The following is a 15171-nucleotide window of genomic DNA, read 5'->3' as shown; positions in this document are numbered from 1 at the left end:
TCTTTTTCTTTTTCTTCACCACTCTTGCATTCGGACCTAACATGGCCCTTCTTTCCACATTTAAAACATCTGGGTTTTCTACATTCCACCATGACTACTAACTTCGTACCCATTATATCTATGACCTCTGGAATTTTTTCTAGGGTCATAGGCTCTGCTTGGATCAGCATTTTTATTGTTTGGCCAAGCCTGACTTTGTCTTCTGTTACTTCCGCAGAAAGCAGTGTGATTTCTTCCTCTAGGTCATACAGTACTGCCGCTACTAGCCATTCGGCGTCCGCCTCCGGTGGTACACAGCTTATCTTTATTCGGGAGGTTCTCCTCCCCATATAAAATGGCAACAGTACTACCTCATCCGTTCGAAGAGGCTCCACAGAATACTTTTGCGCCTGTTCCACTGTTGACATCCTCACTTCAACAGCTGCATATCTTTTTCCTCTGGCCAAATATGTGATGTTATTCCAAATTGGCCTTAAATATTTTTCTACACTTCTGTCATTGACATAGTTAATTTTTTTCTGTTCAACATTGTATGTTTTGAAAATTACAGTCCTTTCGAGTACATCTTTAATGATGCTATGAGGAGGGACCACCTTTATTTCGGTCCCTTCTTTTGTTAACAGCTCTCGGTTTGCCTTCAAATTGGTTGTATCAATTTTCCTTGAGTTTCCTCCGGCGGCAGCCGCAAAGCTCCTTATTGGCTCTTCTAATATCCTTCTGCTCACTACAGAATCCTTACTGGCACTTGGCACTGGAGATACACTCTCCCTACGAGCGACAGTACCTTCCACTATGTAAAAACACTAATAAAGAAAGTAAAACGTTTCCCCGCAAGGGGGAATTAAAACAAATTTTGCTTCAAAACAAGCAATAAATAGTCCCTTTTTTCAAATTATAATAATCGAATTTAACTGTAACAGACATAAAATTTTAACATTGTACACTGCATAATAAGCGACATTATTAAGAAACATGCGTCTCCATCCGACTTCGATAGGAAAATGTTCCACTTTCCAGCCTGCGTCTTCACATTCCTCAAGGTTTTCATAACGGTTCAATTTTCGAGACCGAGCGGCGTCCATATTATCTTCATGAGGAACTGTTAGCTCGACTATATTTACAACTTTCTTTCACACCACATCAAAATATCTGTATTTTTCGAAACTGGGATGGGAAAGAAAACCTGGCACCCAGGTAAATCTGCAGTTACCTCCCAATAGCCGTTCCACTTTTCATTTCTCTCAGGATGTTTCTTGATCTTCTTCTTGAAACAAATCCGCTGACCTGGTCGCACGATGGTAATGAAATCTCTTGATGGTACTTTTAACGGTTTTTCCTCAGTGTTGTTGAGATGAATTTGGTTCATTATAGCATTGAAGATAACCTTAAGGACCAAGTTGTGCCTCCATGTGTACCTGTTCAATGCTAATGAACAGTTGGAAAGAATACGTGTTAGCGTACCGACCTTTCTACATTTGCAGATGTCATTCTCTAAGATGTTCCATCTTTGAAACAGGTGATATGGGAAAGTGCAACATTGACAACAAAACATTTGTAGAGTAAATGCTGGGCTAATTCGACTAAGCAACATGCTATGCGTCCGTTTGGAGTGTTTCAGGCCCTAACCTGTCATGCAAAATTGGAGGTGGGGTTTGTGTGATGTTTGAACGCACCGAAAAGCTGTCAGTGGATATACTCTCCTTTGCAGCAGTGTGCGCTGTGTCTAACACGACCCATCATCGAAAATTTTAGCACCACACGTCTGGTTTGTTGTCCTACATCACTCATAGAGTAAATTTGGATGAACTGTGGTTGTTCATTCGCGGGTACCAGGAAATCAATGAGGGGATAGACTTGCCCTTGAACTTTGACGTCGGCGTAAATTCATGTTTATCTATCTTCTTAGATTCACCAAACGATGTCAATTGAAATGCAGAGTTGTATTGTCTGATATTGTTCAGAAAATCCTTTAACTAGATTGAAGCGCCTTCTAGAAGATTCCTAAGGTGTTGAGATTGTAGTGTTGGCAATGATACCTGTCCGAATATGTTGTCATCTATTGCATTGTTTTAAGTTCTAAACGATAATAAATACCTTGACGTTCTATTTATGTGATGCTATTTCTATTTTTTTACAGAATCGTTTCATCTCCAAGAAATCTCTCGACGATAAACCTGATGACACACCAAGTAAGAACTAATTTTATAGCTAAAGTCATTAACCCGTGTCTCCTTAAGTCATGGTTTATAATTTCACCAACTTTGAATTAGTTCCACATTACTATCCACATGTCCACAATAGTATATACTAAGACACTTGCCTGAATTTATTTCGAAATATATTCTACTTTACAATAATTTCCTAAATAAAATGTTACTCTAATATACTATGCCATTTATTGTGTGTATATGAGTATATATGCAGTGCTACGTCGATAATTGTACCAAGCAGCATGTCGTCTACTAATAACAGTCGACCGATCACGTCGAGATGAATTAGGATACCTCTACCACAATGGCTGCGCATATTCAACCAGATCACAAAAAAGAATGTGAGAAGGGGCACTAACAATGCACACTTCAACTAAGTGAAACCTTCACGTTGAAAACTTTCGACTTGTACATAAATACAATAATTTAAACATCCATATAAGTACTTTATGGCAACCAGTATTTGCCCATTAAACTCACCTTCCTGGTAAACCATCCACAACATTCCCCAGGGCATGTGATCGTGTGCCTTTTCGTGGTTTACAGCGTCTAAACCTTGGAACTGGAAGATCTGTCTTTGAATGACTATCTGGTCAGGTGTACCGCGTGTCGGACGGTAATATTGGGCGCGACGTTTTCCCTACATATCTTTTCCTGTCATCACGTGTAGACTTTTCTATAATTAGAACACACTCTGATCTTTTTTTGAAAAAATTGTGATTGTCACCCCGTATTACCATTGCCTTGGTGTTTTTTCCAGAGGTCCATCCACCTAGCATACATGGATCACTCAGAGAATACCATCTGTATTTAAAGTTTCTAAAATATCAAGCCGAACGTGCTTTTCACCAGCAGCTTTATCACTTTTAAGTGAGTTTAGCTCAAATAAGCGTTCAACCGAAGAAGAACCTGCCGAATAAAATAATACAATCACGAATCCATTTCGATGTCCAAATTCATTCCGGATGGTCACTCTCAATTTGGATGCAAAAGTCTCCACATTTTCGCTTCTGATCCCAGCATCCTCTGCGGTTCCAACTGTATTCTGTAGGTCGCACTGGACTTACCAATTTCCAGTGTTCGACAGATTGTAGGAATGTTCAGGTTTTCAGACATTTAGGTAGTGACGAGTTGACAACTCCGCCCCTTCCTTTTACCCGAAAGTTCAGCAAAGAGTGAAAGAGGACCGAAATCTATCACAAACCTCTGTCACCAAGTATTTCTCTACCAGGCACCCTTATAAATATCCCTGTCTTAAAATAATATCTATACCATAGAGAGGAGAGTGTGTATCCTGCACTGAAGGCTGCTATGACCTCTCCATTAAGTTCACTGACGACATTCCTTCCAATCAATCCTTCTCACGGTTATCAGTGCCAAGGTGTGCACTGAAGTTTCCTTGCAGGACAAATGACTTTGCCCCAAATATATGTAAAGCTGAGGTGAATTTGCTTAAGAAGGATTTGTATTTGACCCCGTTGTTTGCTGCATATACTTACAGCAGCCACAGTGGTCCTTCATATTCAGCCTTAGCTTCAAGAGGTGAACACTCACACCTAGTAGGTTTCACTCAATAATACAATCCGAAAGCTGGAGATTGAGAGTATCCTAATCCCACCTGTGCAGACATTGCTGACACCACAGTTGCGTAGTGGAGTTTCAAGCCTATATCCAGGTGTACGCTATCGGAGAAAGGAAATTTGTAGAGGAGACACCGATTATATCTTACAGGCAGATTATATCTAACAATTTTGACGTTTTAATTCTCAATTATTAAAGGTTCCCTTCTTGATCTGCTTTGTTGTCCTGAGACCGTCAATATTGTGCTCCCATCAAAAACGGTAAGTCATGGATTTTGTGTTAACATATGTATGTCTGTATGCATGTATTTATTTAGGTATGTATGTGTGCTTGTGTGTGAATATGTGTGTATGTATTATGTATGTGTGTGCAGTTAGGGCGCAGTTTAAGCTATCTTTTCGTGTAAGAAGGTTTATGTTCCTATAACAGGTGTTAATTTTGTAACACTTTAAAATGCAAGATAAGAAAGTTCATTTTCGGCACTTGATGCTTTGGGAACCAGACAAAAATTGCTGCAGCTCGGCTGGCATGTGTTACTCCATCCCTCCATATTCGCCAGATATTGCACCTTCGGATTTCCACTTATTCAGGCCTCTGCAGAATAGTCTTAATGGTAAAAATTTTAATTGCTTGAATGACGTCAAAAGATACCTCGATGAATTCTTTGCCATGAAACCACCTCAATTCTGGAAAGAGGGTATTTTCAAGTTAATGGAAAGATGGAGAAGCATAGTTTTACAAAATGGTTCATATTTGGTTGTTTAAAAATGCAATGGCAAGTATTTATTGGCCCTTTATATTCCTTTAAAAATCGGCACGAGCTTTCCATGCAACCCAATATAAATACATATATATATATATATATGTATAAACATATACATATATATATATATATATATATATATATATATATATATATATATATCAACACACACACACACACATATATATATATATATAAATTTTTATACACTTACATATATACATCTACATATACACACTATATTTAAGGAGTGAATAACCAGTTTATATAGCACCCGTGTACAAAATATCTAATCCTCATCCCTTTCGTATGCAGTCAATTTATAACCTACTATATATGTTCCCTAACATTTTTCTTACAAACTTTTGTGATATTCCATTGAACGCCAAAAGATATGTTGACCTTCGAGCTTCAATCCGGAATATTATTCACCAGTGCTAGAAATACCCGACTCTTCAGTGATCATGATGGATAACTATACTAAACAATATCAAGGCAATAGAGCTTTGGCATAAATTCAAACTACTTTTAAATATTGCATCCTATTGCCTTGACAGATTCTCCTAAGGACGCAGTGGAATAGTCCTACAGCGGATTAGGACGCCGTACATGAAAGGTTGGCGTCGGGCTTTCTTGTGCGTCAGCAGAATGCGCAAGTCTACGTTTCTAGTCGTCTTCAAACTACCAGCGATTTTAGATAGCAAAATTAGTCTACTCTTGACAATGAACAGGGATATTAGCTGTTTATGTAATGTGTATGCTTTGCCATATACAAGCATGAAATAATGAAATACCAGATTCACAGAAAGGCATGCAGTTGCAGCAAATCTCCAAGACGTAACACGATATAATAGATTTGGTGGAATGGACAATGTCGACGTCACCCACATCTTCATAAAATGCTGTCCGAAAATGTTGTCATGTATTGCATTCTTTTCAGTTCTAAACGATAATAAATACTCTCTATTTTTCCACAGAACCGTGTCATCTCCAAGAAATCTCTCGACGATAAACCTGATGACACCCCAAGTAAGAACTAATTTTATATTGTATAAGACAATAACTTTGAAGAAATGTTCAGGAATGAGATTAAATATTATAAAGTATCCAGCTTCCAGTTCTACAGTGTTTAGCTAAAGTTATTCACCCGTGTCTCCTTAACGATTTATAATTTCACCAAAGTTGAATTGAATCTACATCACTATCCATATTTCTTCAGTAATATATACTAAGACACTAGTCTAAATTTCTTTTAAAATACATTTTACTTTACAATAATTTCCTTTATAAAATTTTACTCTTTTATACTATGACATTAATTGTGTGTATATGAGTGTGTGTGTGTGTGAGTGCAGCGCTTCGTCGATAAGTGTACCAACCATTGTTCGTCTGAGAATCGAATGCCCGACCTAGCGCATCAATGCGTTTATATCTAGAAGTTAGCAATCTTTCAGTCTTGTGCTTCCAATCACTCGTGAATAGATTCCCGAAGTAACGATGTTACACTTTCCTGCAGAGTGTGTGTTAGTCATCCCTGCCTTGGAGCACTCGGCAGCCAACCCATTGAATGCGTGTCGAAAGTGAACATTACATGAGTCAGATAGCAGCATGTCGTCTGCAAATAGCGGTCAAACGACCCCTTACAGACGAAATCAGATACTGCTCGCACAATGGCTGAGCCATGCTCAACCAGATCATAAGTAATGTGAGAAGCACTAACAATGGACTCTTCTAGTGAAGTCTAAACTCCATGTTGAAAACATTCGGCTTTTGCACAAATTCAAACATTTGGGCATCCGTACAAGTATTTTACAGGAATAATAATTTGCTCAATAATCTCGCCTTCCTGGTAAACCATCCGCAACATGCCCCACGGCACGTGGTCTACAGCGTATTCCCCTTGGAAATATTTCAACGTTTTCTCGAAGATCTGCTTTGAACTAATATCTGGTCGGGTGTACTGCGTCCAGGACAGTAGTCTTAGACGCGACCATTTACCTACGTATCTTTTCTAGACATGTAGTGTAGACTTTGTCTTGAAAAAATCTGTGATTATTACCCCGGATTGACATTGCCCTCGTGTCTTCCCTGATGCCCCATTCCACCTAGCATACATGGGTCACTCAGAGAATACCCTGAGTATTTAAGGGTTTAAAATTATCAAGACGAACGTATTTCTCTCCAGCAGCTTTATCACTTTTCAGTGACTTTAGTTCGAAAACAATAATACAATCATTAATCGATTTCGATGCCAAAGTTTATTCATGTGGGTCTCTCTCAATTTGGATGCAATATTATCCACAATTTTGTTTCTTATTCCATCATCCACTACTGCTTTCAACTTTATTCTGCAGGTCGCACTGGACTTACCAATTTACTAGGTTCTCCCAAATGTAGGCATCTTCCGGTTTCAGACATCTTGGTAGTGATCAGTTGACAACTCTCTCCACTCCTTTTACCCGAACGTCCAGCACAGAATCAAAGATGACTGAGACGACAACATCTATCAAGAATTTCTGTCACTAAGCATTTCTTTTCCAAGTACCCTTATAAACAATCCTGTCTTAAAACGATAACTATATCATAGAGAGTCCGTTTCCTGCCAGAAGACTAGTATGGCCACCCCATTAAGGTGTGTGACGCCATTCCACCCAATCAATACTTCTTGCGGTTATCAGCGCCAAAGTGTGCACGGAAGTCTCCTTGTAAGACAAATGACTTTACCCCAAATATATCTAAAGCTGCAGTGAATTTGTTAAGGAAGCATTTGTATTTGGCCTCGCTATTGGGTGCATTTACTACCAGCAGCTACACCACTCCTTCATTCTGCTTGAGCTTGAGGAGGTATCCCTTAATACCTAGTGGGATTCACTTCATAATCCAATCCGAAAGCTAGGGATTGTGAGCATCTCACTTCCGCCTGTGCTGACATAGTTGGTGGCACACCTGCACGGTGGAGTTTCCAACCTACTTCCAAGTGTATGCCTCCGAAGTAACGAAGCTTTCTTGAGGAGACACCGATATAGCTCTTTGTCTCGACCGGGTTTGACAGTCTAATTCTCAATTATAAATGGTTGATCCCTACTGGACCGGCTTCGGGGTCCTGGAACACGCATATTTTGTACTCCTTTCCCATTCATCCTAGATTAAGATGAGTGGAGACTGCAATATATTTCCCGAATGGACTCCTCCACTCAAGATCCGTACGCTAATATTATCCCTCTCGATGGATGACGCGGTATGGCTATTCCTTCGAGCCCTTTCCATATTGTAGCTATGATGGCCTGATTCGCGCCAAACACCAAGCTGATATTTGTAATTGACCAATCAGGTGCCAAGAATTGACAATATGGCCTACATATCTATAAAAGAAGAACTTTATCATCATTATGGTCACAAATATATATATATACTCACATCCAAGTTCAACTACAATCCAAACATCCGTTCTTAAGGGAGCCAAATACACATTCTGATATTCTGAGATTAATCTCTCAATTCGTTGACATCAACGTCAACAACAGGCTCAATAGACAAATGACTAATTTTCTTCCTTTAAAATTTATTCTTAGCGAATCCTTTACTTCTTTCATTCTGATTTTCATTCATTCACTCATTCTTTTTCTCTTAAATTTTAAATTTCTCTCCTCTCTATCAATTCCTTCCAAGCCAACAACTTCCTTTGTATAGGATTCAAGAATTCTTTCTTTTAAACTAAATTGTTTCATTTTAATTTCACAGAACCTGGTCCCGGATCATTGTATACACGGTGGGGCAGAACAAGTTGTTCTCCTTATTCAAGCCTTGTATATGACGGTTAGTACAAACTATACTTCTGTCCACTCCTTCTCTCATTATCTTTCTCTTTTTCTCTTTTCATACCTCTCATTTTCTCATTGTATCGCTCTTCTCTCTCTCCCCCCTCTCTCACGCACACGCACACACACTCAAGCAAATCATCTGATATATCACATTTGAAACGATATATAGAGTCTGCACAAGACTGCTTATTCCTTTGTAGGTATTTGGTCAAATCAGAATTTTATAGGTTGTCTAGCGTTGACCAGATGAAAAGGATGTTGTCTAACCACAGAATATAGACATCTGTACTTTAAATTATAGATAGGGACTAGACTGGGGTCCAGTATAGCGATCAAGAACTCCTGGCTGACTGGTATGGAGTGTAGATATCAAATACCAAGCCTGCTAATTGGTAATAAATTGTACTGGCTACGGATGGTGGTTTTGTACGAGTATGACCACGGGTGAAGAATGGCAGCTTGACTAACATTAACTAAATTGACTATTGATTGTTGTTATAGACTAAATTGAACAAGGTCTAATTAGAATTGATGACAGTGACTGTAAATGGTTAATGATATGAACGCAGAATGTACAATGTGGACTGGACAAACCACACACTGTAATTAATGGACAAAGCTAACTAAGGGCTGTATTTATTAAGAATCATATGGAGGGACTAAGTACCACTGAGAGAACCCAAGTGAGTACATATTGCACTTCTATTCTTCTCCGCCTTACCGAAATCGTCCTATCCCTCAAACCTTTCTATTTCCATGCGCCACCTCCCCTCATTAATTGTCCAGTGTATCTTTGTAAGGTAACGCCGGCACATCCAATTTAAAGATACTGCTTCCCACATCTTCTCCAACCAACCTCGCATCCTTTGTGAATCTGCTCCCTATAAACCCTACACATGTCCTTTAACGGTTGCCGACATCGCTGTCCATTCTTCTTAAACACTACGCCATCAATGAGCTTCAAAATTCATGCGCCACGTCGCCTCATTAATTGTCCAGTGTATCTTGGTAAGGTAACGCCGACACTTCCAATCCAAAGCTACTGCTTCCCACATCTTCTCTAACCAACCTCGCATCCATTGTGAATCTGCTCTCTATAAACCCTACACATATCCTTTATTGGTCGCCTTTCCGCTGTCCATTCTTCTTAAGCACTACGCCATCAATGAGCTTCAAAATTCACCCCACCTCAGTTCGTGCTTTGCATGAAATAAAATCTGTGTGATCATAATATTATAGTATGTGGTAGGCCCGTCTCGTGATAGGCTTGACTCGTCCGAGACAAACCGATGGATATAGCCAGCCACGCCCTTATGGTCGGCTAAACAGTATTTCATCCCCTCTTACCCACCAGTTCTCTGCATCTCGCCGTCTCTCGTATTGTTCTACTCAAACCACATGCAATTCACATCACCAACAATTTTCCCGTTCGAACGTGAACGACATCTTTTCCATTTCGGGAAATCACGACCACATGCGTTACAAAATCTCTTTCCTTTCTCCGTTTATTGACATCTACACACGAACATCTACCCCATGCAATACACATCACAACCACAAATACTTACCCGTACACACACACACACATACACACACACATGAAGAGAAGAGAAACGCACAGCTGCAAACTCATGCGCACTCCCATCCAGCAACACACAGCTTACACTTACATAAACACTAACATATACACCACAATTCGTTCACACGTGACTAAACATGACTCCTTTTAAGGGTCAAACTGTAATGAATGTTTCCGTTATTTCATATATAATTTTGCTTAATATCTTTTTTACTTGATTTATTCTTACCAATTCAAGGTTTGGCTGGTGGACAATTTCATGAAAACACAGGTGGCGGAAGTAATCTATTGTGTCTACCCAACGATCCCATTTGGGCCAATTATACTGCAAAAGTTGAAAATGGTGGTCGGATTTATGGCAGTGAATATCAAATACAGTATTACGACACCAATGCCATCTTTTCTTTTGCTAACGCTAAATCACTTAATAATCACAACCCTCCGTGCGCTGTCTGTTTGACACGACAACCTGCTGTTGTTATGATGTTACCAGCCGGGAATGAGTGTTACACTGGTTGGACAGCTGAGTATTCAGGATATTTGATGGCCGAACATCATAATCATAAGGGCAGATATAAATATGTGTGCGTGGACTACGCACCAGAAGCTGATACAGCAGGTTACAGAGACGAAGATGGAGCTTCTTTATATTTCGTTCAGGCTTCTTGTGGTTCATTGCCATGTCCACCGTATGTCGAAGGTCAAGAATTAACCTGCGTTGTGTGCAGTAAATATTGAATAGAAATTAAATTCGGTTCCATATGAAAATATGTCTGTGAATTACATGAAATAACATAAAATTTTAATTGTGTTACCTAATATTTTCCTTAAAGTATGTCTATCGTTACAATAAACTGTTGTACTAGTTTACAGAAGATATTGAAAGCTATACAAAATATGCGACGTAGAATGCCAGAAATATCCTCAAAAATAAGAAAAATCTAAATCTGTCGGAATGATTTTGAAAACATTTTGTAAGATTTCAGTTTACCAAACTCAATGTTGAAAGAAAATGCTATTTCGTTTAACAGTATTTTCTCTTCTGTCTCATGATTCAACAAAACCCCAAATAAAGTACCACCATAGAATTATATCAGCTTTTCGTGCACAGCCTTATAAAATATAATGCTTGGCGCTACTATCTCAGACATCTTGGTTTTCAAATTACAACTCGGATTCTGACAAGGAGCCATGAACCGCTACATTACTTAGCACAGAACTTAACTGATTCTTTCAACAACAACCAGATACTTCCACACAATCCATTCTATTTGCCGTTATTAATCAGGAAAGCTTTCCGTTCCATTCCTACCCCATATCTTATAAAACTTATTTATCGTCTACTTTACAAATATCACAAAATCTTTATTCTAAGATTTCTGAGAGTGTGGAATTTACAAGATGAATCCTTCAAAAGGCAGTATAAATGAGTATTGGTGCTGCCAATCCTAAATCTAAATCACAACCCCCCCACCTCTCCACAAAATAAGACACAAAATAAAACTCGATACACTGAACACTCACCTCATACACTAAATGAATGGTTCGGCTAACAGCATCACGTTGCAATAAACATCAAAGAATCATTAGTGTTAACCATCCCGCTGTAATTATTCTGATGGGCAAATCCGCATTCGCTTCTCTTGATTACGAATATTCTCCTGAGTGTAAATTCTAAACAAACTCTGAGAATATGGACGCTGGTAAATCTTGAAATTTTTCAGTTGTTAGTGATGCAGCATAATTTGATAGTTAAAACGACCGCCATGTGTTTAAGCTGTACAGAGCATGCGCAGCTGCATATGCAACACGCGACTACAAAAGGAAAATGATGGGGCTATGCTGAAATCTGATATGGCTGTGAGATTTTAGCTTATCTCAAATTAATCTTAATTCGACGGCGAAATTGAGATTATATATATATATATATTTATATATATATATATTTAACCTTTTAAAACAAGCCTTCTGTAGTTTTTTCACTTTTTACTATTTTCTATATATATATATATATATATATGCTCTTTTTTTGTTTACTTGTTTCAGTCATTTGACTGCGGCCATGCTGGAGCACTGCCTTTAGTCGAGCAAATCGACCCCAGGAATTATTCCTTGAAAGCCTAGTACTTATTCTATCGGTGTCTTTTGCCGGACCGCTATTACGGGGACGTAAACACACCAGCGATGTTGGGGAGACAAACACAGACACACATATATATACATACGACGGGCTTCTCTCAGTTTCCGTCTACAAAATCCGCTCACAAGTCTTTGGTCGGCTCGAGGCTATAGTAGAAGATACTTACTCATGGTGCCACGCAGTGTGACTGAATCCAGTACCATGTGGTTGGTAGGCAGGCTACTTACCACACAGCCACTCCTGCGCTTATAGAGAAAAATAGGTTGCTCTAAAATAGAGAGCAATGCCCATGTGCGTTAGAAAGAACGATTGATCTCTCCTTTTTTGCAACAGTATTTCATCCCCTCTTACCCACCAGTTCTCCGCATATCGCCGTCTCTCGTATTGTTCTACTCAAACCACATGCAATTCCCATCACCAACAATTTTCCCGTTCAAACGTGAACGACATCTTTTCCATTTCGGGAAATCACGACCACATGCGCTACAAAATCCCTTTCCTTTCTCCGTTTGTTTACATCCACACACAGACATCTACCCCATTCAAACATACGTAATAATACACATCACAACCACGATTACCTAATCGTGCACACACACACACACACACACACACACGCGCACATACACAAACACACAGACACACACAAACACACGCAAATACACACACATACACACACAAACAAACACACACACACATATATGTAGAGAAGACAAACACACACGTGCGAAAACATGCGCACTCTCATTCAGCAACACACAGCTTACACTCATATAAACACTAACACATACACCACAATTCGTTGACACGTGACTAAACATGACTTCTTTTAAGGTCAAACTGTTATGAATGTTTCCGTTATTTCATATATAACTAGCAGTATCGCCCGGCGTTGCTCGGGTTTGTAAGGGAAATAACTATAAAGCATTTTTAGAGAGTTATAGCCAAAAAATAGCCAAAAAATGGAAAAAAATTATGGTAAATTTTTGTTTGAGAGTTAAAAAGGTGGAGTTGCGCACCCTAGACAGTCTGTGGTTTGTTTCTGATTCTCGACCCCATATCGAATTTATCCATTTTTTTCAGAACTGGGGGAACTTTTCAAAATTTTCGCTGTGTTAGTTTTGAATTATGACATTGGGCTATGTGTGTGTAAAGTTTCATCAGAATCGGTTGAAAGCCGTGGTCAGGATGAGGGTACAAGCAAACAGACACACAGAAACACGCACAGACAAACTGCCGTTTATATATAGAGAGATTTTGCTTAATATCTTTTTTATTTGATTATATCTTTTTTATTTGATTTATTCTTACCAATTGTAGGTGTGGCTGGTGGACAATGGTTCGACCACTCAGGTGGCGGAAGTAATCTCTTGTGTTTACCTAACGACCCCATTTGGGCCAATTATACAACAAAACATGAAGATGGAGGTTGGATTTATGGCACTGAATATCAACTGGAATTCTACTCAAATAAACTCTTTTCTTTTGCTAACGCTGAATCAATTCACCAACACAACGTTCCGTGTGCTGTCTGTTTGACACGACAACCTGCTGTTGTTATGATGTTACCAGCCAGGACAAAGTGTTACCCTGGTTGGACGATTGAGTATTCAGGATATTTGATGTCCAGTAATCATAAAGAAAAAGGCCGGCTAGAATATGAGTGTGTGGATCATGCACCAGAGGCGGATCCAGCAGGTGCGAAAAACGAAAATGGAGCCGTATTATATTTTGTACAGGCTTCTTGTGGTTCATTGCCATGTCCACCGTATGTCCAAGGTCAAGAATTAACCTGCGTTGTGTGCAGTAAATATTGAATAGAAATTAAATTCGGTTCCATATGAAAATATGTCTGTGAATTACAAGAAATTATATGAATTTTTAACTAATATTTTCTTTCAAGTATGTCTATCGTTAAAAGAAACTGGTATATCAGAAGATATTGAAAACCATACAAAAGAGGCGACGTAGAAAGCCAGAACTATCCTGAGAAAAAAAATCTAAATCTGTCGGAACAATTCTAGAAAAACATTTTGTAAGATTTCAATTTATCAAATTAATGTTAAAATAAAATGCTATTTCGGTTAACAGTATTTTGTCATCTGTCTCCTTATTCAGAAAACCCTAAATATAGTACCAGCATAGAAATATATCAGCTTGTTTTTCACAGCCTTAGACAATCTAATACGTGACGCTACTATCATACATCTTGCTTTTGAAATTACACCTCTGATTCTGAAAAGGACCATGAACCACCACATTATTTAGCACAGAAAACACATGATCGCTTTAACAACAACAACCAATTACTTCTACACAAACCATTTTATTTGCCTTTATTAATCAGGGAAGCTTTCCGTTCCATTCTTACCTCATAACTTATAACCTAAATCTAAATCAAAACCTTCCCACCTCTCCACAAATTATGACAAAATGAAACTCTATGCACAGAACACTCACATCATACACTAAACGCTGATATACAAGAATAAGAAAGGAAATCAACCAGAAAAATTGCCTCATTTCAGCAGCAGAGAACATCAAATAAGACGATTTCATTCACTCATCTACGTAAACATACCAGAACCGAAGAAAGGATGGATCCTAGAAGCTGAATACATTTCATGCGAAACGAATACAACACCCATAAAAGTGAGAGTAAAGAGAGCAAATATAGTCAGGGCAAGCACGGATGCTGTGTGTAAGAAGGCTGAGATGTTGTGACCGTCACGTTATATCCAATAGGATTCATGACAGTATGTTGGAGTGTGTCGAATATTTGTTAGATAAACGAAGGGTTCGGTTTACAGCATCAAGCTGCAATAAAGATTAAAGATTATTAATGTTTACTATCCCACTATTATTAGTCTGATGGGTAAATCTGCATTCGCTTCTGTAGATTACAAATATTTTCCTGGTTGTAAATCGTAAACAATTGCAGAGAATACGGACGCTGGTAGATCTTCAAATTCATCTTTTGATTCAGCGGCATAATTAGACAGTTAAAACGACCGCCAAGTGTTTAAGCTGTACAGAGCATGCGCAGCTGCATATGCAACCCGCCATTACAATAGGAA

General features: G+C 38.8%; 1 protein-coding gene across 1 annotated transcript in view; it reads left to right on the top strand.

Moving 5' to 3' along the window:
• The first annotated feature begins 3175 nt into the window (after nt 1-3175).
• Nucleotides 3176-15171, top strand: part of LOC118767008 (short-chain collagen C4-like) — a 40329-nt gene continuing 28333 nt past the window's right edge. Inside the window, exons 1-4 of the mRNA XM_036510914.1 lie at nt 3176-3257; nt 3990-4051; nt 5532-5583; nt 8296-8370. Coding sequence (XP_036366807.1) covers nt 3176-3257; nt 3990-4051; nt 5532-5583; nt 8296-8370 — 271 coding nt within the window. The remainder of the gene's footprint in view (nt 3258-3989; nt 4052-5531; nt 5584-8295; nt 8371-15171) is intronic.

Source organism: Octopus sinensis, linkage group LG18, assembly GCF_006345805.1.
Source record: "Octopus sinensis linkage group LG18, ASM634580v1, whole genome shotgun sequence".
In the NCBI taxonomy this organism is placed as follows: Eukaryota; Metazoa; Mollusca; class Cephalopoda; order Octopoda; family Octopodidae; genus Octopus; species Octopus sinensis.
Note: the sequence above shows the minus strand (reverse complement) of the source record. Positions and strands in the feature narration are given on the sequence as shown.